The sequence below is a fragment of the Cornus florida genome, unplaced genomic scaffold, assembly GCF_030987335.1.
Source record: "Cornus florida cultivar Cherokee Brave unplaced genomic scaffold, ASM3098733v1 CherokeeBrave_3.0.0_Hap2_Chr11, whole genome shotgun sequence".
Classification (NCBI taxonomy): domain Eukaryota; kingdom Viridiplantae; phylum Streptophyta; class Magnoliopsida; order Cornales; family Cornaceae; genus Cornus; species Cornus florida.
Genome location: NW_026775581.1, coordinates 84,138,783 through 84,164,199, shown reverse-complemented (window position 1 = coordinate 84,164,199; position 25,417 = coordinate 84,138,783). Strand labels below are relative to the sequence as shown.

General features: G+C 36.5%; 1 protein-coding gene across 1 annotated transcript; it reads left to right on the top strand.

The window, feature by feature from the left end:
* The first annotated feature begins 1,924 nt into the window (after positions 1–1,924).
* Positions 1,925–23,790, top strand: LOC132287017 (probable magnesium transporter NIPA9). The gene is made up of 9 exons (XM_059789477.1): positions 1,925–2,111; positions 3,229–3,327; positions 4,009–4,138; positions 17,128–17,216; positions 18,268–18,324; positions 18,426–18,484; positions 21,622–21,742; positions 22,023–22,171; positions 22,649–23,790. The coding sequence occupies exons 1-9, from the start codon at positions 2,001–2,003 to the stop codon at positions 22,866–22,868; spliced, it is 1,035 nt and encodes a 344-aa protein (XP_059645460.1). The 5' UTR covers positions 1,925–2,000; the 3' UTR covers positions 22,869–23,790.
* The last annotated feature ends 1,627 nt before the right edge of the window (positions 23,791–25,417 follow it).

Genomic DNA, 25,417 nt, shown 5'->3' with positions numbered 1-25,417 from the left:
TACGTTATAGAATCAAACACATTAAATCTTGTTATGCAAAAAAAAAAAAAAAACACAAAGAAGTCCTTTTAATTCATTATTCACACTTGGATTAATTCGGGCATTAATGATTAAAAAGATAGTGTGCAAATATGCCAGCATATGTATTAATAAGAAGAATAATGCTTTAGAAAATCATGCAGTGGGGACATAGAATCTGTTTGATAAAACTAAAAACTTTTAAGTACTAATTATTAAATCGATTTTTTTTTTTTTTGGCTAGTTTTTAAATGCTTTATTGTTTATTTATTATTGAAGTCATTTAAAATTTTCATTTCAGTGATGTATATTCTTTAAGTGATGTCTATATCACATTATAAAAAACACACTTAATTGATTAATCTTTTAATTATCAGGCTATAGTCTAACCCTATCTCTCAAAATGAAAAGTGGGGCTTCGTGTCCGAGTTCTTGCCAATAAAACAGGCTTCGAGTTTAGAGTTCTTGCCAATACTCAATTTAAAGATTGAAATTCTTAAAATGTCATTAAAATAAAATTTTAAAAATAAAAATAAAACATTTATATACACAAATTTTATTAAGGATATTTTGAAATTTTTACAAATATTTGTCAAAATTGATGACCATGAGCAATTTGCTACAAAATTTAAATTATAATAAGAATTTATATGCATGTACATACCTATTAATGCTTTTGTTAGATAGGAACCAAAAAATTTGGATGGAAGAGAAAGACAAGAAGGGATGGATAAAACATTACTCGAAGATTGTATATTTCTTTCTTCTTGTTCGGTTGGATACAACTATATTTGTTAATAGGGAAGGAAAATGAAAATTTTAATTATTTTTACCATTATATCCAATAATATTTTATAATATTGCAATTTATAGAGAATAGTACTATAATTTAAAACTTGTATAATTTAGGATAATATTTAATTTAAATTTTTTATAATAGTCCACTTATTTTCTCTTATTTCTTCTGCCCATTTTTGAACAGATAAAAATTTATAAAAGATAATTCTTATTTATTTCCTTATATCATCTCTACCGAACAAAGGAAGTTAGTTACTTCATTCCTATTTTCTTTTCACTTTATTTCTTTCTACTAAACACAACATAAGAGGGATTTTACACATTTTTTTGTATAGCAGATTTTTTTTTAAATTTTTTTTTAACACTTTATCCTTAATTTATTTAAATTAAATATTAATTTGAGGTATCAAAATGCATCAATGCATTGAAGGTTGGAAATGAGAGCTAAATTTGTTCAATTTTTTTTTTTTTTTAAAATGCTATACTTCATGAATTTAGATTTGTTATTTTATATTGAATAAGGTGCCTGCTTATCTCAAAGCTTATTTGGGGTGCTTTGTGTATTTTAAAAGTAATTTTTTAATATAAGAAAGATCTTAATATGATAGAGAGAAAACACAGCAAAACTTATAATTATACAATCAAAATCCTAATATAATGCAATAATTTGAATTTTATTATGCTTGCTTATAAACATTCCTTTGGGAGACCTTTTCTCTTAATCTTTAAATAATTAAGATTAGAAATTATAATTTTTTATCTTAGATTTAGTATTTTATGATTACAGTTAAATTTTACCCGATAGTCAAAGTTCTTACCTCTTTCTTTAATAGTCAATTTATTTAGTTAAGATAAAATTACAAGTATATAAAAAAATAAAATATAATATGTATTAAAATAAAAGTTATTTATATCTTTTTAATTATCCTCACCTCATATTTAATATACAATTTCAAAATAAGATTCCAGATGTGTAAACTAATTTATTCCAGCTACTCAATTTTAAATTAATTTTTTAAACTTTAAACTAATTTATTTTCTAACAATTTTAAAGCAATACATTATTGGTCTGGTGACACTCATTGTAAAAAAGTAACCACGATAATTCTAGGGGTAATGTAAGAAATACAATTGCAAGTTTAAGAAAGAGAAAGTAGAGAGAGAAAGAAGAGGGGGTGAGAGAGATGTGGGAGTCGATCTGCCTAACGCTCGCGGCCACCGCCGGTAACAACATCGGCAAAGTCCTCCAGAAGAAGGGCACCGTCATTCTTCCCCCTCTCTCTTTCAAGATCAAGGCACGTTCAATTGCTTTCTTTACACATATATATACATTTATTTATATATCTTTGTGTATATCTGAGTAGTTTCATTTTCGGTTTTTGTGAATCATTTTGCTTTTCTTTGTGTCTCTTACTTTTATTGATTGGAAAATTTGTTTATATATATGTATCATCTTCCTCTCTCTCTCTCTCACCGGGTAGGTGTCATGTCTTTAATCTTTATGTACATTCTCTGAATGGGTTGTTAATGGTAATCAATTAAACGAACAATGAATTTTGATGAATTCTGAATGGGTTGTTGTGGTGAGTTATTATATGATTACAACAGGGTTTGTGATGGATTTGTCACTGTACATTATTCATTTTTGTATTCAGTTTTGGGGACTTGAGAGAGAGGATGGAATAGCCTGTTGTGGTGGGACAAATAGGAGTATAACTGATTGATTCGAGTTTATTGTTTATAGCATTTTCTATTGACACAATTGATGCTTAATTTGCATAAGATTTCATAGTTGACAATATAGAATCCGCCGCCCCTTTAAACAAGAAAGGGTGGTTACGGCCCATAGAGTCTCTCGTTTAGGCGCCTGAAAGTGCTTTCTTTTTGCTTCAGAAATTTCTCCTTGATTCCACCAAGATAGCCAGATTTCTCAGCAACAATGTGGATTCCTTATGTTGAGAAGGTGTAATTTGTTTGCCCCAATATGTTGGGCATAGCAGTCTAGTTCATTATTATACTAGTCATTAGCATAATATACTAGGATTTTTAAACTACAACAATGGTTTCCATTTCGAGGCAGAGTCATATAGAGGAACATCATTCTCTTACCTGTGTCGGGTAACATGCCCACCATGCACATACTAATTATTACTCGAGAAACTCTTTCTCCAGTATTTCTTCTCTCTGTGAACTATAATTTCTGTATTATGAAGCACTTGTAGTCTCTATATGCGTTTGTTTATTTTAATAATTATGGTCTACATCAGTTTATTAACTTCTTTTGCATTATTACTTCTAGTGGTGTAAGTTATCTAGGAGAAGCTTTATCGGTCTTTTATTTTATTCTAAGAAGCGAGTTCCTGAAAATTCAGTTTGTGGGACATACTAATATAAATTGATTTGTGTGTGTAGGTGATAAGGGCATATGCTTTCAATAGAGCTTGGCTTATGGGTTTTCTAATGGATATTTTTGGAGCTATATTGATGTTACAGGCATTATCTCGAGCTCCTGTAAGTGCAGAAGCAGCATGCTTCTATATATTAGTTTAATTTTACTTGAATCAACATCTGAATGATCTTTTGTAGCTCATCAAAATTTCCAATTGGTTAACGAGAGAAAAAGAACTACAAAATTGTACAGCAATATGTGCATTACTTATTGTCTTTGCAGCATATCTGCTAATCGTCGATCTTATATGGTGTATTGTAAATGTTTTGGAAAATATTGTTGAAGTTTTTCACTATTACCTGAGCCGTTTTAGCTGCATTAAAGAACAAAATTATGGTTTTGAATGAGACTGTGGGTTCTTCCATTTCTTAAATTGCAGCATAGTTGCCTTGGAGGTTCCTGAGTCGGTACAAACATGCAGTAATGTTAGAGGCTTCTAACTTTTAAGCTTTCCGCCTTTCTCTATATTATTCTTTATCATTTCTTTTTTATCTTTTACTTTTAGTATCAAGTTAAAAACAATATAAACCTACATGTCATGTGTTATCAAACGATTCAAACATCTGAAATATAGAAAGTACTAGTGTTGTTGTGAACTGTTAAAGTAGAAACAAATAATGCAGGTGTTTTTTCTATATTAAACAAATTCCTCAGTTCCATACTAAGTAAAATTGATGATGTGATTACTCATTGCATTATATTTGCATATACATCATCTTGTTAATTTTGACAGTGTGATCCAGGTATCGGTCATCCAACCAGTTTCTGGCTGTGGTCTTGCTATTCTTTCAATCTTTTCACATTTTTATCTAAAGGAAGTCATGAATGCTATTGACTGGATAGGGATTGCTTTGGCTGGTATTGGCACCATAGGTAATGTAAGTTCTTCACAATTCTCTTCCAGAATGCCACATTTAGAATTGGTATTTTTGTTGTATGTATTTTCCATACTGAGATAATAATGATTATTTAAAAAGTGTGTACTTGTGCAAGAAGCAAGTAAGAATTGAGCTTCATCCTAAATGCATGAAATTCTTGTGTCAAGTATATATATAAAGAAAGAATAAAGGTTTCGGTGTGATTGCTATTTTGGGACCTTTTTTTAACTTATTCCCAAGAGTGGCAAAAGGAAATTGTGTATACATTTACTGTACTTGCACCTTTAGGACTTGACTTAATATATTCATCTTGTCCTTGTGTAAGATTTTTTCCGTTTCCCCAATGAAATGCTTCGGCTTAGATTGTTGAGCAGAAATGCTGCAGAATAATACAAAAGGGTTTGTGCTGTCCATCCAAGTAGATGGAATAAGGCTTTACTGATTTTAGTCAATTGCTTGTTTTCACTTTGCAGCATTTACCTCTTCCTTTGGCCTAGTGAAAACAACATAGATCCTTTTATTACCCCTATAAAACCATGGCATTAGAGTTTATGGAGTATTTTAGAGAGAAGAACTGGTAACTTAGGTTTGGCAACACAATTAATCGTAAACTTGATAAATCCTTTTTTAAAAAAGTATATGGCTTATGGCCTACCTGGTAAGTTGCAGTCAAAGAGACTTGGGATTTCTAGTGCTTGAATCTGAGATTAGTGTTTAGTGATTTTATAATCTGGCCATTGAAATTACCTTCCATTTATGGCCCGTGTAAATGTCCTGAGCTGGTCAAAGTTCTATCTTGAACAAATTTGAATTCCCTCTGATTAGGATTTTAGGAATAAGTTTTGTCTCTTAGATTGGGTAGTTTCTGGTCACTCCGTACAAGCTAGACATATCATGGCCACTCAGACGAGGCTTGTTAATGGCCACTCAGATGAGGTTTGTAAATGCACATTTTGTCTTTGATGTATTCCATGATTTTCATGTAGTGGACTGGACTTATGGTCTATGTTGTATTTATCTTACCAGCTTTCCTATTGCTTTTGTTGTGCAACTAAGGTTGGGTTTAGGACCATTATGAGGTCAGTTGTGTCGCATCCTAATTTGTACCATGACAGAGATTCATTCATGAAATGCTTTTGATTATTTGTTAGGTCACTTCAAGAAAAATGTCTGAAAGAATCAAATTTTAACAAAAGGCTTTTCTAATTAAATTGACTTGGACTACTTGGTGTTTGGAAATTATATTAGAAATGGCTTCCTTTAAACTAGTGACTTCATAATTAGTCTACATAACCTTACTTGTATGTTTAGCAGGTCGATTATGTAAAGGGAAAGTGCTTGGCACCCAAAACATCAATGATAATATTTACCACATTTCTTTATACCATTTCAATAATTTTGACAAATGAGATCTTCTTAGTTGTGTTTTTTTAGGAGAAGATAGGAAATTTGTTATGAAATGAGGATCGAATAGGAGTTTATGAGAACAAAGAAAAAAATAAATGACAAGAAAATAAAATAGGCACACACACAAACGAGACAAGGATTTATGTGATTCGGCTATGTTTACGTCCACGGGGAGAAGACAGAACAATATTTCACTATGGAAATAAAGAGATATAAGGCTAAGTGGCTCACACCCAAAACCCAATTACACCCAAGCTCTCACACACTTTACTTTGCTTGATATTGAGCAAAAAGCACACTCAAATTTTTTGGATGCCAAAACCACCATGGAGTGTAGGCTATTTATAGCCAAGAAATCACCAACCACACTTGCTGATCACGCATGGAGCTGACACCACAACTTGGTGATCAAGTATACTTGCTGATCACTCATTTTGAAAGTTCAACACGGCAAGCATGAAAATTGAATTCATATGTCTGATGGAAGCTTGTGGTCCCCAGCTGATGTAATGGGTGATGCAATCTCAAATTTGAGCCACATGATTCAACAAATCTCCACCTTGGTGAAAATTCAAATGAGCCACTGTATCTCTGCTAAACAAACTGTCTTCTCCACAAAGCCCTTAAGGGCAATTTCAACATTTGAGAACACCAACCAAGTCCAAGCAATGCGTGAACTTGAGAGCCAGAATGGACTTTGTCATCATATCCGCCGGATTTTTAGCTGTGCCAATTTTCTTCAATGTAGTAATTCCTTTTGATATGACATCCCGAATAAAATGATATCTGACATCAATGCGTTTGGTTCTCTCGTGATACATTTGATTTTTGGTCAAATATATCACTCTCTTACTATAACAATAAACAACAGTTGAGCTCTGTTGCAACCCAAAACACTAACCAAACCTCTCAACCAAATGGCTTCCTTCACTGCTTCAGTGGCCGCCATATATTCTGCTTCTGTAGTAGAGAGAGCAACTGTAGATTGCAAAGTTGCTTTTCAACTAACTGCACAACCTGAGAGAGTAAAGACGTATCCTGTCAGAGATCTTCGGTCTAAATCACCAGCATAATCGGAGTTCACAAAACTAACAACACTGCCAAAATCATCAATGCTCTTCTGATAAATTAAGCCAAAATTTGCAGTACCTTTCAAATACCGAAGCATCCACTTCACGGCTAGCCAATGTTCTTTTCCTGGATTATCCATACATCTACTAACTACACTGATTGCATGTGAAATATCAGGGCGAGTGCAAACCATTGCATACATCAAGCTACCAACTGCACTAGGATAAGGAACACGTGACGTGCTCTTTCTCCTTTTCGGACTGTGGTGATAAAGTTGCAGAAAGACGAAAATGAGCAGCAAGTGGTGTGCTCACAGGCTTGTAATTCTGCATGTTGAACCGCTCAAGCACTTTCTCAATATAACTCTTCTGTGACAAACTCAACCTTCGAGCTTGGCGATCCCTCTGAATTTCCATGCCCATAATCCTTCTTCGCTGCACTGAGATCTTTCATCTCAAATTCAGTATTCAACTGAGATTTTAAATTGTTGATTTCATGTCATCGACATATAACAAGAAGTATACAAAAGAACCATCTGAGAGCTTCCGACAGTAGACATAATTGTCATAAATACTTCTCAAGTAGCCATGTCCAACCAAAAAGTGTCGAACCTCTTGTACCACTGCCTTGGATATTGTTTTAATCCGTACAAGGATTTCTTCAACCAACAAACATGGTCTTCCTTTCCCTGAACAACGAACCCCTCTGGCTGATGCATATAAATTTCTTCTTCAAACTCACCATGTAGAAAAGCTTTTTTGACGTCAAGTTGCTCAAGCTCTAAGTCAAATAGAGCAACCATGGCAAGCAACACGCGGATAGAGGTGTGTTTCACAACTGGTGAGAATACTTCATTGAAATCCACACCTTTTCTCTGACTATAACCCTTTGCCACCAAACGTGCTTTGTACCTTGCATCTTCAACACCTAGAGTTCCTTCCTTTTTCTTGTAGACCCATTTGCAGCCAACAATCTTCTGGCCTTGAGGAGGTTTCACTAACTCCCATGTCTGATTCTTATGAAGAGATTCAATCTCCTCAGTTATAGCAACAGTCCACTTGGCAGATTCATTTCCTGTAACAGATTCTTGGTAGGTGGAAGGCTCTTTATCTTCAATATTTTCTGCCACAGACAAAGCATAAGCAACTAAATCTGCATAAGCATACCTCTGAGGTGGTTTAATCTGCCTTTTCTGTATCCTTGTAGCAATACTGTGCTATTGCTCATCTGGTACTTGATCATCTTGCACCTCTTCAACATTGGGTTGAATTGGAGTGTTGACTTGTTTCTCTGGAGCTCCAAAGTCATGCCCCACCTACTGCTTAACACCCCGAGATTCACCTGTAACAAAAGACTCCTTTCTCGGGTGCAGTAAAGCAAACTCATCAAAAGTAACATCTCTGCTGGTTATAAACTTAGGTGACTTAGGATCGGGACACCACAACCTGTATCCCTTCACCCTGGATGCATAGCCAGTAAAAGTACATTTCTTGGCTCTAGGCTCAAGTTTTCCTTCATTAACATGAGCATAAGCAGGACATCTAAAAAACTCTTAAATTAGAATAATCAACAAGAGTACCATACCATACCTCTTCAGGTGTTTTGCCCTTAATAGCAGTCGATGGTGACCTGCTCACCAGATAGCAAGCTGTGTTGGCTGCTTCAGTTCAAAATCCTTAGACAACCTAACATTGAAAAGCATATAACGAGTTCTTTCTAAGAGAGTTCTATTCATGCGTTCTGCTACACCATTCTGTTGTGGAGTTTTTCGAACTGTATGGTGTCTGACAATGCCTTCATTCCTGCAGAACTCGTCAAACTCTCCTGAGCAAAATTCTAAACCATTATCTATTCTAAGACGCTTGATCTTCTTTCCGGTCTGCTTTTCAATCATGGCCTTCCATTGCTTAAACTTAAGGAACACTTCATGTTTTTGCTTCAAGATATAGATCCAGACTTTCCTGAAAAAGTCATCAATAAAAGTCAACATATATCGAGAACCACTAAGAGAGGGAACTTTAGAAGGACCCCAAAGATCTGAATGAATGTAATCAACAGTGCCTTTGGTCCTGTGAACAGCTGTACTGAACTTGAGTCTTTTTTGCTCGCCAAAGACACAATGCTCGCAAAAGTTCAGCTTTCCTGTCTTTTGTCCACGTAGCAAACCTCGTTTGCTCAATTTTGTCAAATCCCTCTCACTCATATGCCCTAAATGCATATGCCATAGATGGGTAGTTTTTGAATCTTGATCATCTGAAGAAGATACTGAAGCAGCACTTGTCACAGTACTACCCTGCATAAAATCGAGGTTTTTTCTCTATTTTCCCTTAAGCGTAATAACAGCACCTTTAGAAACTCTCAAAACTTCACCTTCAGCTGAAAACTTGCAACCATTAGAGTCACGAGTACTAAGAGAAATCAAATTCTTTTTCAAATTTAGAACATGCCGAACATCAGTTCAAGTTCTAACAATACCATATTGTGCCTATGCCAGCAGTCTTACAGGGATTGTCGTTCCCCATTAAGACAGTACGACCATCAACATAACGGTAAGTAGAAAATCAGTCCCTATTGGGACACATATAATAGGAACAACCAGAATCAAGAACCCATTCACTACTAGAGTGACAATCATTGAGAGAAACTGAAAGAACAATTTTGACATCCGAGGAACTTTCCCCAGCAACCCCAGCAACATCAGAAGAAGTACTATGGATTTATCCTTAGACTCCCTTTTATCCTTTTTATCTCTCTTCTTTTTTTTCAAGTTTGGACAATTTCCCTTGATGTGCCCTTTTTGGTGACAATAATAACATTTAGTATCTTTATGAGACCTAGATTTAGATCTCGATTTGCCCCTACTACCATAACCCTTTTTCTCACTTCTTCCCCTCACAACCAGACCCTTGGCCTGTTTATCTCCATTATTCCCAGACACTTTTTTTGTCAACTCTTTAGAGTTCAGTGAGGATTTAACATCCTCCATATTAATGGTGTCTTTTCCATAGAGCAATGTGGTAACAAAATGCTCATAGGAAGGAGGCAAAGAACACAACAAAATAAGGGCTTGATCTCCTTCATCAATTTTAATATCAGTATTTTTTAAATCCATAATAATAGAATTTAAATTATCAACATGTTCCTTAAGAGTAGGGGTGGCTACGGATCGGATCGGATTAGGCATCAATCCTAATCCGATCCGCTCGCAACGGATTGGGTGATTTTGAATCCGCCACCAATCCATTAGTCCACGGATCGGATCCGTGAAATGACTGATCGGGATCGGATCCAATCCGCGGACTGGATTTTCCAAGTAGAGAGGTGAGGTGGCTAGGTTTTGATTTAGTGAAGGAGACAGTAGCAGCAAATCAGATTTGTACGTTTGTAAAAGTCCTTCAAAGATTCTCCAGGCTTTAAGAAACAATACATGAAAAGGCAATCAATTCAGAGACTGATAAGAATTTTTTTTTTTTTTTTTAAAAAAAAAAAACACCTAAAGCAACCTTCAGGTGCAAAATTCAAATAATGCAAACTACCGTTAGCAAGTGCAAGCAAATTTCAATTCCTCGTGCAAGACCAGAGACCTTATGATGTAAAGATATTTACATACGATTCATGAATTGGAAATTAATATTTTTCTAATCCCGATCATATCTAAAAAGAATAAAAGGAGTACCATAGGCGTTCTCTGAAAATCAGAAAGGCCAAGACTTGCTCTGATCTACTCTATCTTGGCCCGTTTTGATTTGGTGAAGGAGACGGCTGCAGAACTGAAGAAGAGTAGTGAGGCGGCCACTTTCTCTTTGGCTTGTTTCAGTCTTTGCTCTTCTAGGTATAGGTTTTATGAAATGAAAAGTCAGTGCCTCGGTGGTATCAGTATGTATAATACTTACCAAAAAAAAAGAAAATAAAAAACGTAAGGTATGTGACTTAATATATATATATATATATATATATATATATATATATTTTACAGATTGCCCACGGATTGCCACGGATCGGATCGGATTTTTGACAGCCTAATCCGTGATCCGATCTGTGAATTACGGATTCAATTTTTTTTTAATCCGCCACTGATCTGTGGGTCTGGTAATCCGATCTGTACGGATCGGATCAGATCTGCGGATTCGCGGATTTTTTGCCCACCCCTACTTAAGAGGCATACCTTCCTTCATACGAAGGGTGTAGAGTCCCTGTTTCAGATAAAATGTGTTGGTGAGAGACTTCGTAATGTACAGACTCTCTAATTTCAATCACAACTTTGCCGCCGTATTTTCATCAATAACTTCACACAACACCTCATCGGCTAGATTCAGAAGAATCGCACTGCGCGCCTTTTCGTCGACCTCATCCTTGTCTTCATTGGACATAGTTTCTGGCAATTTGTCCCTTCCGAATAACACCTTCTTTAGACCATACTGAGTCAGCAAGGCCTTCATCTTAATGCGCCAAAGACTGAAGCTAATCTTGCCATCAAATTTCTCAATCTCGTATTTGGTCGACATCTCAAAAAAAACTCCCCAAAAATATTTCTCGGTGAATAATACCGTATTTGTGAACGGTACCGAATAGTATCTGTGTACAGTATCGTACGTGAGAACAATATTTGTACACAATACAAGAACCGAGCTTTGATATCAGTTTGTTATGAAATGAGGATCAAATAGGAGTTTATGATAACAAAGAAAAAAATAAATGACAAGAAAATAAAAGAGACACACACACAAACAAGATAAGGATTTATGTGGTTCGGATATGCCTACGTCCACGGGGAGAAGACAGAACAATATTTCACTATGGAAATAAAGGGATACAAGGCTAAGTGGCTCACACCCAAAACCCAATTACACCTAAGCTCTCACACACTTTGCTTTGCTTGATATTGAGCAAAAAACACACTCAAATTTTTTGGATGCCAAAACCACCATGGAGTGCAGGCTATTTGTAGCCAAGAAATCACCCACCACACTTGCTGATCACGCATGGAGCTGACACCACAACTTGGTGATCAAGTATACTTGCTGATCACTCATTTTGAAAGTCCAACACGGCAAGCATGAAAATTGAATTCATATGTCTGATGGAAGCTTGTGGTCCCCAGTTGATGTAATGGGTGATGCAATCTCAAATTTGAGGCACATGATTCAACAAAATGTTTGTGAAAAATAGGTAACTAGGGCAATGATAAGTACGGACATGGACACAGAAAATACATAACTTTTATTGAAATAACTTAAATTTATATTGTATTCATTGCAAGCTGCCACTTTATGAAAGTAATGTGAAAAGTCACCAGTTTTCTCCTCCGTTATCTGAAGTAGACAAGATCGACACTGAGTCATGTTACTGATGATGATGATTATATTATATACACGAAATATTGTTTTAAAATAAGTAGGTTTAATATTATATGACTATAACATGGAATTTGGTAACTTGTAATATATAATTATAACCACTTTTGCCGCATTAAGAAATACATGACACTGACACAACATATATTAGATCGGTAGATTTGTGCATTTTTTGTTTATACATGTATGAGGGCTTTCTGGAGAGGGTTCGTCTCTGGTGGGATGGGTTTGGGGTGGTTGGCTCTCCTAGTCACGTGCTCGCTGGCAACTTGCGCCAGTTGAAGGAATGCCTCAAGGTTTGGAACAAAGAGGTCTTCGGGAATCTTGTTTGGCGGAAAAATCGGGTCTTTGCTGAGATAGCGGAGATTGACAGGATGGAGTGTCGGGGGCTTTTGGTGGATTCCTTGAGGACTAGGAGATTGGAGTGCCAGGCTGAATTTGCTGAGATTGCCATTTTAGAGGAGATTTCATGGAGGCAAAAATCTCGAGCTTTGTGGCTTCAGGAGGGTGACAGAAACACGAAGTTTTTCCATAGATTGGCTAACGCCCATAGAAGGGGTAATCATATTGGGAGGATTCGGGTGGAGGGGGTGACTTTGTTCAAGGAGGATGATGTCTGTAAAGGTATTGCTGAGTTCTATGAGCATTTGTTCACTGAGACGGAGGAATGGAGACCGTTGCTTGAGGGACTCCAGTTTGACTCTATTTCTGATGAGGAATGTACAGGTCTGGAAGCGCCCTTCTCTGAGGAGGAAGTTCTGGTCGCTTTGAAGAGCTGTAATGGGGATAAAGCCCAAGTCCAGATGGGTTCACCACGAGATTTCTTTTGGAGTGATGGGAGGTAGTCAAAGGGGAGGTGATGGATACATTTCACGCCTTTCATTCCCAGGGGTCTTTTGAGAAGAACTTGAATGCCACTTTCATTGCTCTCATCCCCAAAAAAGGAGGGGCGTTGGATGTTCGGGACTTCCGCCCTATTAGTTTGGTGGGGTGCATTTACAAGTTAATTGCCAAAGTTCTTGCTTTTAGGTTGAGGAGAGTGTTGGATGGTGTGATCTCTGATTCTTAGAATGCTTTTGTGGGAGGCCGTCAGATTCTGGATTCAGTTCTTATTGCTAGTGAGTGTGTGGATTCCAGGCTGAGTAGTGGGGAACCAGGGGTTTTGTGTAAGTTGGATATTGAAAAGGCATATGACCATGTGAGTTGGAGTTTCCTTCTCTATCTGATGGAAAGGATGGGTTTTGGGGAGCGGTGGAGGAAATGGATTCATTTTTGCATCTCCAGTGCTCGTTTCTCTGTACTTGTGAATGGTGCTCTGACGGGTTTTTTCTCTAGCTCGAGGGGCCTGAGATAGGGGGATCCGCTCTCCCCCTTTTTGTTCCTTTTTGTGATGGAGGCCTTCAATAGGATGTTGAGGAGGGCTGTTGAGTTGGGTTTCCTGAATGGGTTCTGGGTGGGTAGGGATGTTGCCAGCCAGTTGGAGATTTCCTACTTGATGTTTGCAGATGATACGCTTGTGTTTTGTGATGCAGAGGTGTCCCAACTCAGTTATTTGAGATGTGTTCTAATTTGGTTCCAAATCGTTTCTGGCCTCAAGGTGAATGTTGGCAAGAGTGTTTTGGTGCCAGTAGGGGAGGTGCCTGAGTTAGCTTCGCTTGCGCGCATTCTTGGTTGTCGTACTGGCTCTTTTTCTATCTCCTATTTAGGGCTCCCTCTGGGAACTCCTTCAAGGTGTGTGGGGGTTTGGGATCCTGTTGTGGACAGATTTGAGAGGAGATTGGCGGGTTGGAAGAAGCAATATCTCTCTAAAGGGGGGCGGGTTACTCTGATTAAAAGTACCCTTTCTTGCCTTCCTACTTATTTCATCTCACTTTTTCAAATTCCTCTCTCTGTTGTCGAGAGAATTGAACAGTTGCAACGCAATTTTCTTTAGGGGGGAAGAGGGGAGGAGTTTAAGTTTCATTTGGTTCGGTGGGAGCAAGTGTGCAAGCCGATTCGTTATGGTGGGTTGGGCCTTCGTAAATTGGTGCCTTTCAATAAAGCTCTCCTTGGAAAATGGTTGTGGAGGTTTGGGGTGGAGAGGCACTGGCTTTGGCGGAAGGTTATTGCTAGTAGATATGGGGAAGGTAGAGGAGGGTGGTGCTCTCTTGAGGTGCGTGGCCCGAGGGGTGTGGGAGTTTGGAAGTCTATTCGGAAGGGGTGGGCTGTCTTTTCCACTCATGTTCGTTTCAGACTTAAGGATGGCAGGCGGATCAGTTTTTGGGAGGATGTTTGGTGCGGGGAGGTTTCTCTTGCCCTCGCTTTCCCTCGGTTGTTTAGGATGGCTTCGGATAAACAAGCCAAGGTGGTTGACTGTTATTGTCTTGATAATGGAAGACTGGTTTGGGACGTTCGATTCAGGCGTCCTTTTCAAGATTGGGAGGTCGAGGATGTCACTCTTTTGTTGGAGGCGTTGTATCGTCAGAGCGTTATGGTTGGTGATTCTGATTGTTGGATTTGGAAGCCAAATTCGCAAGGTCGCTTTGATGTTCGTTCCTTCTTCAGGTGTCTTACAGCTGAGCCTGGAGGATCCTTCCCGTGGAAGTCTGTTTGGCGCTCTAAGGCTCCTCTCAAGGTGGCTTTTTTTGCTTGGATCTCTGTTTTGGGTAAGATTTTGATCCAAGACAATTTGAGAAGGAGGAATCAGGTAGTGGTTAATCGGTGCTACATGTGTCTTTAGGATAATGAGACAGTGGATCATCTTCTTCTTCATTGCCCCGTGGCTAAGGATTGTTGGGACTTGATGCTTTGTTTGTTTGGGTTCTATTGGGTTATGTCTCGCTCCTCTAGACAGATGGTTGAGGCTTGGAGAGGGTTCTCTGTAGGAGCCCATGCTCGTGATGCTTGGAGGGCTACGCCTCTTTGTGTGTGGTGGTGCATCTGGCTGGAGAGGAATAAAAGATATTTTGAGGGAAAGGAGAGGCCTCTATTCTTTCCACTCTTTTTTGTTGGGTTTCGGGTAGAGATTTTAGATCTTCTGAGGATATTGTTGTTTTCTTGGCCTCTTTGAAGGCTTAAAGGGTTGTTTTGGCCCTGTGTTTGTTCTCTTGGGATGCGTTCCCCTTTTGAACGCTTTCAATGCATTTCTTACTTATCAAAAAAAAAAAAAAAAAAAAAAAAAAAATTAAATTTGGTTTTTCTTGTAATTATACTTTTCTTTCCCATACTAATAGTCCCATTTGGGAGGAGAGCTCGAAAAAAGGGTGAAAGAGGCATCCCTGTGGAAAGTAAAGTATTCTTCCTTCCTTTTGTTTGGTTGAGTAAGGGGAAGGGTAGGTTTTGAAATATTATTTTACTAGTATACCCCTTATTTTGTCAGGTTTATATGAACATGAATCTAATAATATATGAGTAAATACCCCTCATTACGTAAGACAGAGTTAATAAATTAGGGTAATTGCGTCATTTCAATTATATCCAACAAATAATTTGTTTCCCTCTCTCTCCCCTTCTCCATCTAAATTTGGATGGATGCACATTTGGTGGACGTGGAGGGTTGCCACATTCATTGTCCCATCCCTTCTCTCTCCCTTTCTTTCTACCAAACAATGGAAGCATGCTTCATCTTTCAGCCTTACACCTCTCATACTGAACATAATATAAAAGAAAATCTTATATATTAGTTAAGGTTCACTAGTTACATGATAACGCGCGTCCAAGGTTCACTAGTCACTTGTTACATATAGACATGTCAAGATGTGCTGAATCTGTTTGGAAGTGTTCCAGAAGTGCAATATCTGATATGTGCGTGAAGGGGTTGATGACCATAGCTATTTGTTATGCTATATTATATTCATTGAGCAATTAGAAAAAAAAAGTATTTGAGATCAAAAAAGGAAAAAATTGAAATGTGAAAGGTTTTTTTTTGGTTTCTTTTAAGTTTGTGGTTTTTAGGTTTATTCTGTTTAGAAAGCAAAGTTTTAAGTGGTTTTGCCTAGTGGTATTAGCAGAATAGGTTTTTTTTTTCTTTCTCCCCTGTAATTAAGTATTAGTTTTAGAAAGAATTGTTTTATAAAACAAAAAAAGTTAGTTTATGGATGTATAAAGAAAGTTTGAAATAAGAAAATATAAGGGACAATTTATTTAAAGAAAAGAAATATTCATTTTTAGAAATGAAGAAATCATTTAGAGTTATTTTGATTTTATTTTGGAAACCGTGTTTAGAAATAAAATTGTAAAGTCATGTTATGACCTCGGAAACTTTCTTTGGGTGAGGGTCATTGACTGCTTCAGCGGTAAAATGCTTGTGAATGAGTGTCACTGGTGCGAGTTTGACCCTCAAAACAGAACGATCTAAAGTCCTCCCTCCCTCCCCATGACCCTGCTGTGGTGGGATGGTAATGTCTATGTAGACTTCCTTTGGTTAGGTGCTTTCATGAAATTGTGTAATATGCTCTCATTCATTCATCTTAAAATGTAAACAAATGAAACATGTTTGAGAAATCAAAAATGGAAACAATTGGGTTTTAAGAAAATGTTTTCAGAAGTACTGAAATAGTTTTTTTAAAGTTGCGTGTGCATTTAAAAAAAAAAAAAAAAATCATACATCTAGTAGAAAATCGATTTATTTTTGCTTTTGAATTTTTTTATTCTAAATTTAAAAGGAAAGGGGCTTCTAATTTTTGATGGTTAGGGAGTTCTCTCTCATTTCATACTCCTTTGTTTACCTAAACCTGGATAGATTCCCTGTACAAGTTAGGTTTCAATTACTTTAGGTTGTAAAAAGAACAGAGGTTACACACACATGCAAGGCTTAAAATTGAAGAAAAATTGGGCTTAGAATTTAATTAATAGGGATGGTCATTCTTATTTAGCAAATTAAAGCAAAATAGGAAAACACTAGAGAGCCATCTTATTTTTTCTTCTCTTTGTTCTTCATTTTATTCTTTTATCTTTTATATTCAAAATCTCCTTGGAAAATCTGGAGTGAGAGAGTCTGGATATAAAATTGGATTTTTATGAGAGAATTTTGGTAAACTAGGATTGTGTGTGTATATATATATATATATATTTATTTATTTATTTATGTAATTTATGTTTAAGTGGGTAAGATTCCATTTTGTTGCTTGGGCCAATATCATGTTGTGATATGTATTTATTTTTGTATCTGCAGGAGTTGGTGCAGGAGGGGAGGAACAAAAGGCTTCTTCAATATCAATTTTCCATTTACCTTGGCTGGCATGCGTTGTTGCATTATTGTTTGTAGGTATCTTATCCTGTGCGCCATCGTAGTCAAAAAATATTTCATAGGTATTTATTAGTGTATGCAAAGTCCAATTTATGTCACTGGATTCTTGTAGTACAAACATGTAAGTTAGGACACTTTCCGTGGATTTGAGAATCTTTTACAGGGCTGGTAATTGTTTACAGCCTTATGGCTAAATAATTGTTATTTTAGTAAGAGGTATGCCTGACAAGTGTGCGGGTCAAAGCGTCAGACATTTGGACCTCTAAAAATTTGTGCTACAGAACATGGCCACATGGAAGTATTAAAGTTGCATAGCTAATTCAGTTATAATGAATTGTTGAATGAAGTGCTTGTATGTTTTTATGAAATGTGAATTACTACCTCTGTCTCATTATAGATGTCCACATTCAAAATTCACACATTTTAAGACACTAGCTTTTATTACATTGGCAAGAGCATATATTTTCAAATTTATTCCTTTTAAATGTTATTCTTTGATGGGGTCTGCCATTTTGAGACTTTAATGTGTTTTATCTTTTAGGGGTAAATTGGGAATGTAAAAAAAAATAGTGCATTGATTTTTGAAATGGGACAACTATTATGCGACAGCCAAAATTAGAAAGATGGACTATTAATATGGGACGGAGGGAGTAGTATTTGTTTCCTTTATCATGGCGCTACATTTCGCTGGTATTGCCTTTGGATGTCATTAGCATATTAAAATAATGTGTATTGTTACTTATCAAAATAATAATGATGATGATGATGATGATGATGTGTATTGCGGATTGTCAAAGTGTAACCTTCTTTTGAACTACTTGATTAAACTAGTCAAAAGGATTTACTTACAGCTTACGTGATATGTTTTGTTAACTGGAATACCAATAATATTAATTTTCAAAAGGATTGGCATGATTTGATGCAAGATGTTGTTATGTTTGCAATGATTGGTTTCCAGTGACATTCTACCTTGTTATTCTTTTCATAGTTAGAGAGGGTATGTTAGAGAATCTACTAGTTCTGTGTATCTAAATGATTTGTCTGATGGAGGTCCTGCAAATATAGGTACTTCTTAATGGATGGCTTCGTATCTACAGACGTCAGCGAAGAGAGCAGGAGTTGGTATTCACTTCATTTTACTTATATTGCATATGTTCTATTGAATTATAAAGCATTGTCTTTTGAATTTGCCTTCAGTTCCATGACATGCCTTTTTTGTGCAGATGCATTCTGAAGTTGTTGAGGAAATTATATATGGGTTGGAATCTGGCATTTTGTTTGGGTATTGCTTCCTCACTCATACTATTTTGCTTTTTTGTGCCTGTTCAGATTTCGCTTTTCCCTTCATTTTCGGGTTTTTAATGTGAATTGTTTCAATGATATATCAAATCTTTTTGTGAATGTTATCGGTATTGGTGTCAAAATCTGAAATGGATTTGTGAAGATGAATTGGGCAAACTTAAATGATCAGAGTTTGTGTGCATGCAAATATACTTGATCAATAGGCTAAATGGTAAAATCTACAGAATTGTTAAGATAATACAGTTTTGAATCTTTGAGTGAAATTAATTATTTGTGGGACTTGCGGCAAAAGCTTTTATGAGTTTACAGTGTTGTCTTTTTTTTTTTTTTTTTTTTCCCTAATTGGTACTCACACACACTTGTCTCTTCTGAGATTTGAACCCTTGACCTCCCTTTGAGAAGTAAGAGGCTGATACCACTAGGCTACTGGCCTGTTGGTAAATACTCACAAATTTTAAATACTCTGAAGTTCATACTCTAACTAATATTAATAAATAATGTATGAATATTTTTAAGGGCTTTTATGATTGTTGTACCAGAACCCTATGGTTTTGTGGAATATTATGTTTGACATCGGTACTTAATCAACCTAACCTCTCTTTGAGTCAGTCATACTATTACTGTCAGCAAGCTCTATTCCTTCTTCTGGGATGCAAATGAACTATAGTATCTTGTACCATTTTCACTTTTATGTGCTCTTGCCTCTGCCATCTAGAAAAGATTAGCCCTCCTAATGGTTAAGCGTTCAATTTTAGTTTCCAGGCCGCCTTAAGAATGTAATTTCCCATTCATTGTGTAAAGGAACAGATAAAAGGTAAAGTATGTGACATATGACTTCATCTCACAGCTACCACCCACTTTTTTAATTGAGAATATTACTTGTTGAGATTTAAACTGCTATCCCAAAAACTAAGTGAAGGAAAATACTTGAGTGTTGTAAAGTAAAAGTAGGATACTGGGTGGAACCATTTTGGTTTGAGAAGATATATGGTCTTCAAATAGATGCCAATCCTCTAGTTTTAAGAAAAAAACTATGATGTTGCCAATTGAAAAGAGGACAAGGACACTACAATGTATATTTATTTATATTATATTAATGTAGACATGTTTATAAATTAAAATATATTTCTATATGTGTAAAAATATGAACATAACTTTCTTATGTTATATATTATTACTAGAATTCCTCACAAAAGGAATATGACAAGCAAGCTTATTGTAATATAGCATTGACATAAATTTTGGACTAAATTTGTCATAATATATTTTTATTACATCTCAAATCTTCTTTCTTGAAAAAATTCTAAGCTTTTCCTAACAAGTACGTTATGATATTATACTTGAAAAAGTTACATTTTAACATTCAAGACCTGTTAAACAAGTGTCTCAGTGTCTGAAAACGTATCGGCTATAATGCGGCCGACGTATTGGGTACGTGTTCAAAGTAATATATAAATGTATATATATATATATATATATATATATATATATATATATATATATATATATATTTCAATTAATGTACATGTTCAGGAAGTATCAGACATGTATACGCAAGTGTTCGAGGAGTGTTAGTATCACATGTAGTCACGATACTGATATGTTCTTGTAGAAGTGTCCGTGCTACTTAGATTGGTATTGGGATGCATATGTAGAAGATAAGTCATACGAGGATAGCATGCAAGACTTGCTTCTTCGCCTCATTTTACAAATACTGGATAGCTGGTGTTTCTTCTCCTATTCTTCTTATTTCACAATTAAAGAATTTTGATTAAGAATTATAAAATTTTGGGGGTATTTGAAATGGAAGAATCTGAATGCACATAATCTAATAATAAGGATTTGAAAGAAATGATGTGGACAAAAATATCTATCATGTAGCTCTATAAAAAAGAATGCCATAAAATATCTCTGTCTACCATGCTTAGTCTAACCAAAACAAATGAAATCATCAAACTCAGAGGTTCAATAAATAAAAAGTAAAATAATTCGAAGGAGAAATTGCAATCACATGAAACCCCCAACCACTGCAGTAATATATTTAGTCTGTCCAAAGAAGAATAAGAGAGAGAAAACTGAGGAAGTAGGAGTCTGACAAATGTTTTTATTGAATTTGGGGCTGAGGGAGGGGTTGTATCATTCTTGCCTTTTTTTTCATGCTTTTACCAGAGTTCTGGAGGAAGCTGCAATCAATAGGATTTTCCTAATCCTCCCTCCAAAAGGAAGAGCGTGAAACTCCTTTTCCTTTCCCGAGTGATTTTCAGCAAAAATAGAACCAATTTAGGTTAAATAGTGCATCCCAACAGAGGCTGACCATACTTGTCCACCCTTTCTCTCTCAACTTGAATGACACGAGGCAGGCCATGGAAATTGTAAGAATAAGCAGGAAGGGTCAGATAGAGATATGCATGCTCTTAGTATTTTTGAAATTAAGACCTATTTTGAGAGGATTTTGTGTATTTGGGACCCAAAATCCAAGAAATGCTCGAGGGAATTAAATAATACTCATCTTTTTTTTTTCTTTCTTTCTTTTTTTTTTTTTGTTAATCCAAACAGAGGATCTTTAAACTAGGAAAACTAAAATATCTTTCTGAATTCCTCCCCTAGATGTTCTATAGAAAGCTCTTTTACCCCAAATCAAGGATGGTGTTATACTTCTACATAACATGATTCCAGTAACAAGAAGACATTGACATTTCGGGGGAGTTTGATTGATATAATTTCTAATAGGGCACATTCAAGAGAAAAAAAAAAAAAGAAAGAAAGAAGAAAAGTACTATTTGACTTTTGTAACTAATCCTCTGAACTAGATTTCATGCCAAATAACTCCCATGATCCATATAAAATTTACAAATAGCTCCCTTATGGGGAAATGGCCGGGAACACTTCAGAATGCAAACAGGGGTTGACTGAAAACAATTTCCTTCTCCTCCCTTCTCCTCCCTCCTTATTTTTAACCCTCTCTCTCTCTCTCTCTTCGTGATTATAACTAAGAGTAGCTGCGGTTGCTGTTGTTAAATTTATCAGGTGTACAATGCAATTCTTATCTGTCTGTTGGTTCTTTGGATTTAGTTTGCATTTTTTTCCTGGTATTAAGTGCTGACAGAATAATTGCAGAATGGCATCTGTAATATCGAAGATGGGATTTGTATTCTTGGAGCAAGGATTCTCCAAGTTGCTGGTTCCTATATGCATTTCAATTAGTATATGCTGTAGTGGTTCGGGATTTGTTTACCAGGTACATTAAACACTCATGTCCTACAATTATATCCAAGTTATTTTTATGTACTGTACTCACTAATCTAGGCCATATTTTTTTGCCTTTACACCAAATCACTAACCATGCTTGCATGCCAGTCTGTCCAATGTATATTTTTTTCCATTGTCCATTTTTATACTGTTGTTTCCAATAAGTTGCTTCTACCAAGCCTTTTTTATTGTGGCAATCATTATAACTACTCTTATGCGAATTACTTCGGTAAATTAATTTAATAGAACGTGCTATTACTTTCAAACAGACACGGGGCTTGAAGCATGGAAGAGCAATTGTAGTATCCACATGTGCTGCTGTGGCATCAATTATTACTGGTGTACTTGCTGGTATGCTTGCTCTGGGTGAAAGATTGCCTTCAGCCCCAGTAGCTCGGTTTTCACTGTTGCTGGGATGGTAAGCTTAAATCCACTTAATTTTTTTCACTTACTGCTTTCACAAGATGGAACATCTTGAACCTAAGCCTCAAGATTGAAGCATGGGTTCTTAATCTGCGTGGCATGACACTTGAGAACTATATATATAATCCCCCACCCCACCCAAACAACAAAGAGTGTATATGCTGAAAACCAGCAAAAGTAGACATTTACAAATTGTCTTATTTTGAGAAACCAGTCTCCACATTTTCAAATAATCTTTATTTTCCAGTTTAAATTAACAAATGAAGTAAACGGTCTAAATAACTGATGATACTATTTCCTTCTCATGCTTGCATTTAGATGTATCTCATAGGCCTTTTTGATTGTTGGGTTCTCATCTTCCTCTTTGCTGAATCACGTCTACAAAGATTGAGATGTTCACGGGGGTCTGATAGAACAAATTAAAGATTTTGACATGTAAGATTGTTATTCACTTGGAAATCTCCATTTGCAGGCTATTCATTATTACAGGTGTGATACTACTGGTTAGTTCAACACGACTGGTGTCGTACCTTCCAAGGCCATTGCGTCGCTATGTGCAAAGTGGTATTGAGAGGAATACGGGCCTCAAGCGATCTGCATCTGTCCGCGCCAAGGATTCGAGCCCAAGTGCTGTTATCCAGGCAACCACATTGCATCATCTGATGTCAAATCCCTCTAAAGAGAAGGCTTGAAGTGCTACACAAGCTTCTGCTCATAAGGTGCTTGAAAGCATGCTTGCATATAAACATTAGCAGGTTGGTCTTGTTGAGGCTGGTGTAAAGAGTAGTCATCTACTGTCAGGGTTATTGGAGGGCATATGCAGTTTTTAAGATTGTCCATAACACAACACATCTTTATACCATATTTTGATATCTCTTCATTCAATTAACTTTTTCCCAGAATCCAAGTATAATGTCAATCATGATTGTATAAAGATGGTTTAACGAGGTTGGGTTTGTATGGAAGTAGCTTAAAAGAAGCATACTGTTCTCTAATGTGTCATCTGAGAGTGATCTAATGACAATGAATTTGTATTTTGCCTTCATATAAACGATTATGACATTTACTTGAGCATAGGCTGGTAAAAATTATTATGCTACACTATTAGCAGATTGCTGAGGGTATCCCTAAAAGTTGGTTACTACATTTTACTTTGCATTTAAACTTAAATTTAAGAGAAGACACGGCGAATAATAAAATAAATATATGAAAAAAAAGAATTCATGTACTGACCCATCCATATGCTGCTTATAATTTATAAATTTAACAGGCATTATTCAGTCTGTCTATGCATTTGATAAGCCAAAAACACTTTTACTGTTACTAGTTTTAAACAAAGGGACTGTTTTCAAGCTGGACGCCTTGTGGTGATGCTTTAAGTTCAAGCTTTACTGCTGCACCTAACAATAAATTCTATATGATTTTTATGCATCAATATTATTGTTTCCAGAAAGCTTTGTTTTTTATTATCTTGAAATGCAAATATCAACTTACTGATCACTAGGCAGAGGAAAAGATTGCATATGTAATAATCTGCATCACACCCTGTTTGTTACTGTACATTTGGAATTCACACAATTATTTGCGAAATAATAAAAAAAAAAAAAAGGAAAATGATTTAAACACCGAATGTTGAACCGATTTCTCTGGCCCAATCTACGTGGCTATCCATGTGTACAAAAAGTCATTAACTTTCTCTCTTCCGTTTTTTCCTCCTTTGCAACGAGGTTCAGGCGAGGTGGAGGAAGGTTGAGATCCATGTTGATGAACTTTCTAGGGACTACGTTAGTGGCACAAAACTGGAGGACTCCATGGTACTGCTCTAGCTAGGGCTTCGAGTGTTGTTGACGGTGGTGATTTCGCTACCGAGTCGTATGCATGCACCGCCGCTTCAATGATCATCACGCCTCTAAACGCGTCTCCTTGCAATTATCGCCATTAACGGCGTTTGTGGATTTTTTTTTCCCTCGGCACCATATTTTTGTGTGTGGTGTCATCTTTAAGATTTAGATAGAGAGATGGGGGAGAGAAAAAGAGGGAGAGATGCCCTCCACAAATTTCCTTTCCTTCATATATCTATTCCTTAGGAAATGAAATCTCTTCGCTCGACCATGTTCTCGGTAGCTGCCAAACATCTTGGTTTCCATAGTCCTCTATGAACACATAGCTCACCGACAATTCCGACCTTCTTCGTCGGTGTTGTTCAACGCCGACGTTGAAATATCTCTAGCCGCTATCCTAAGTACTGTCCACCTTGTTGCGCTGCCAGCATATCCCAAGCCTCACCGTCACCGGAATACATTTACGCCGTTCCGAGCTTGCTGTTGTTCACAGTTGTTCCTCGCTGCTTGGGTGCCGTTTAGACAGTGCTCGCCGCCCTCTTCACCGTCAAACAAACTCACTTCTCGCCGGTTCACTCGAGCCACGTCCTCTTCACTGTCGGAACAAATCCACTTTAGACGTCTTTTTTTTAGGTTCATTGCCAACTAGACTGCCACATTGGATTCTACCTAAGAAATTGGCCAAAATCATTGGTTTGATTATCACGACCCAAAAAAAAAAAAATGAAAAAGAAAAAACAAAGACAATAATGTACTTAACCATGCCATTAGGGAGGAGGAAAGCTAATATCTCTTTTCTTTTTGTAATAAAAGGCTTTTGTCCTGGGTGTCGTCATATCAGGAGCTTAACAGTGGAAGGTGGTCACTGTAGATTTGGTCAGATTTAGTCTTCTCGGTGGTTTCTACTAATACAAATCTAACATTTGATATTATTTTTCGAAAATCAACGATCTCCTGAGTGACGTCAGATCAAACTTTTAAGATTGCACCTTTCATATGCCCTACCAAAAAAAATGATAATAACCCTTATGAAAGCAATGCCGATGACTTTTAAAGATACAAGACTTGATTGTGACTTAGTGGATTCAAAGAAGTTGCAAAGGGGGACCCCTGCCCCTCATGGAATGGCTAACATCAATTCACCAGTTCCCAAACAGTGTTTGCTGGCTTTTCAATTGCTGCTGCTTCTGCTAGTTCAGGGTCAAGACATAAAAGGGACCCCCTTAAATGGAATCAATACCTATGCCTACCTGTACTCATTATTCATGAAATTAACAACAACAGAAGGACCACATATATGAGCTAGGAGTACAGCTCAATAAAACAATTCAAAACCCAATCTTCAAAAAAATCATAATTTTCAATTTGTCCAATTATGATGAGCCATGTCATGGTACTAG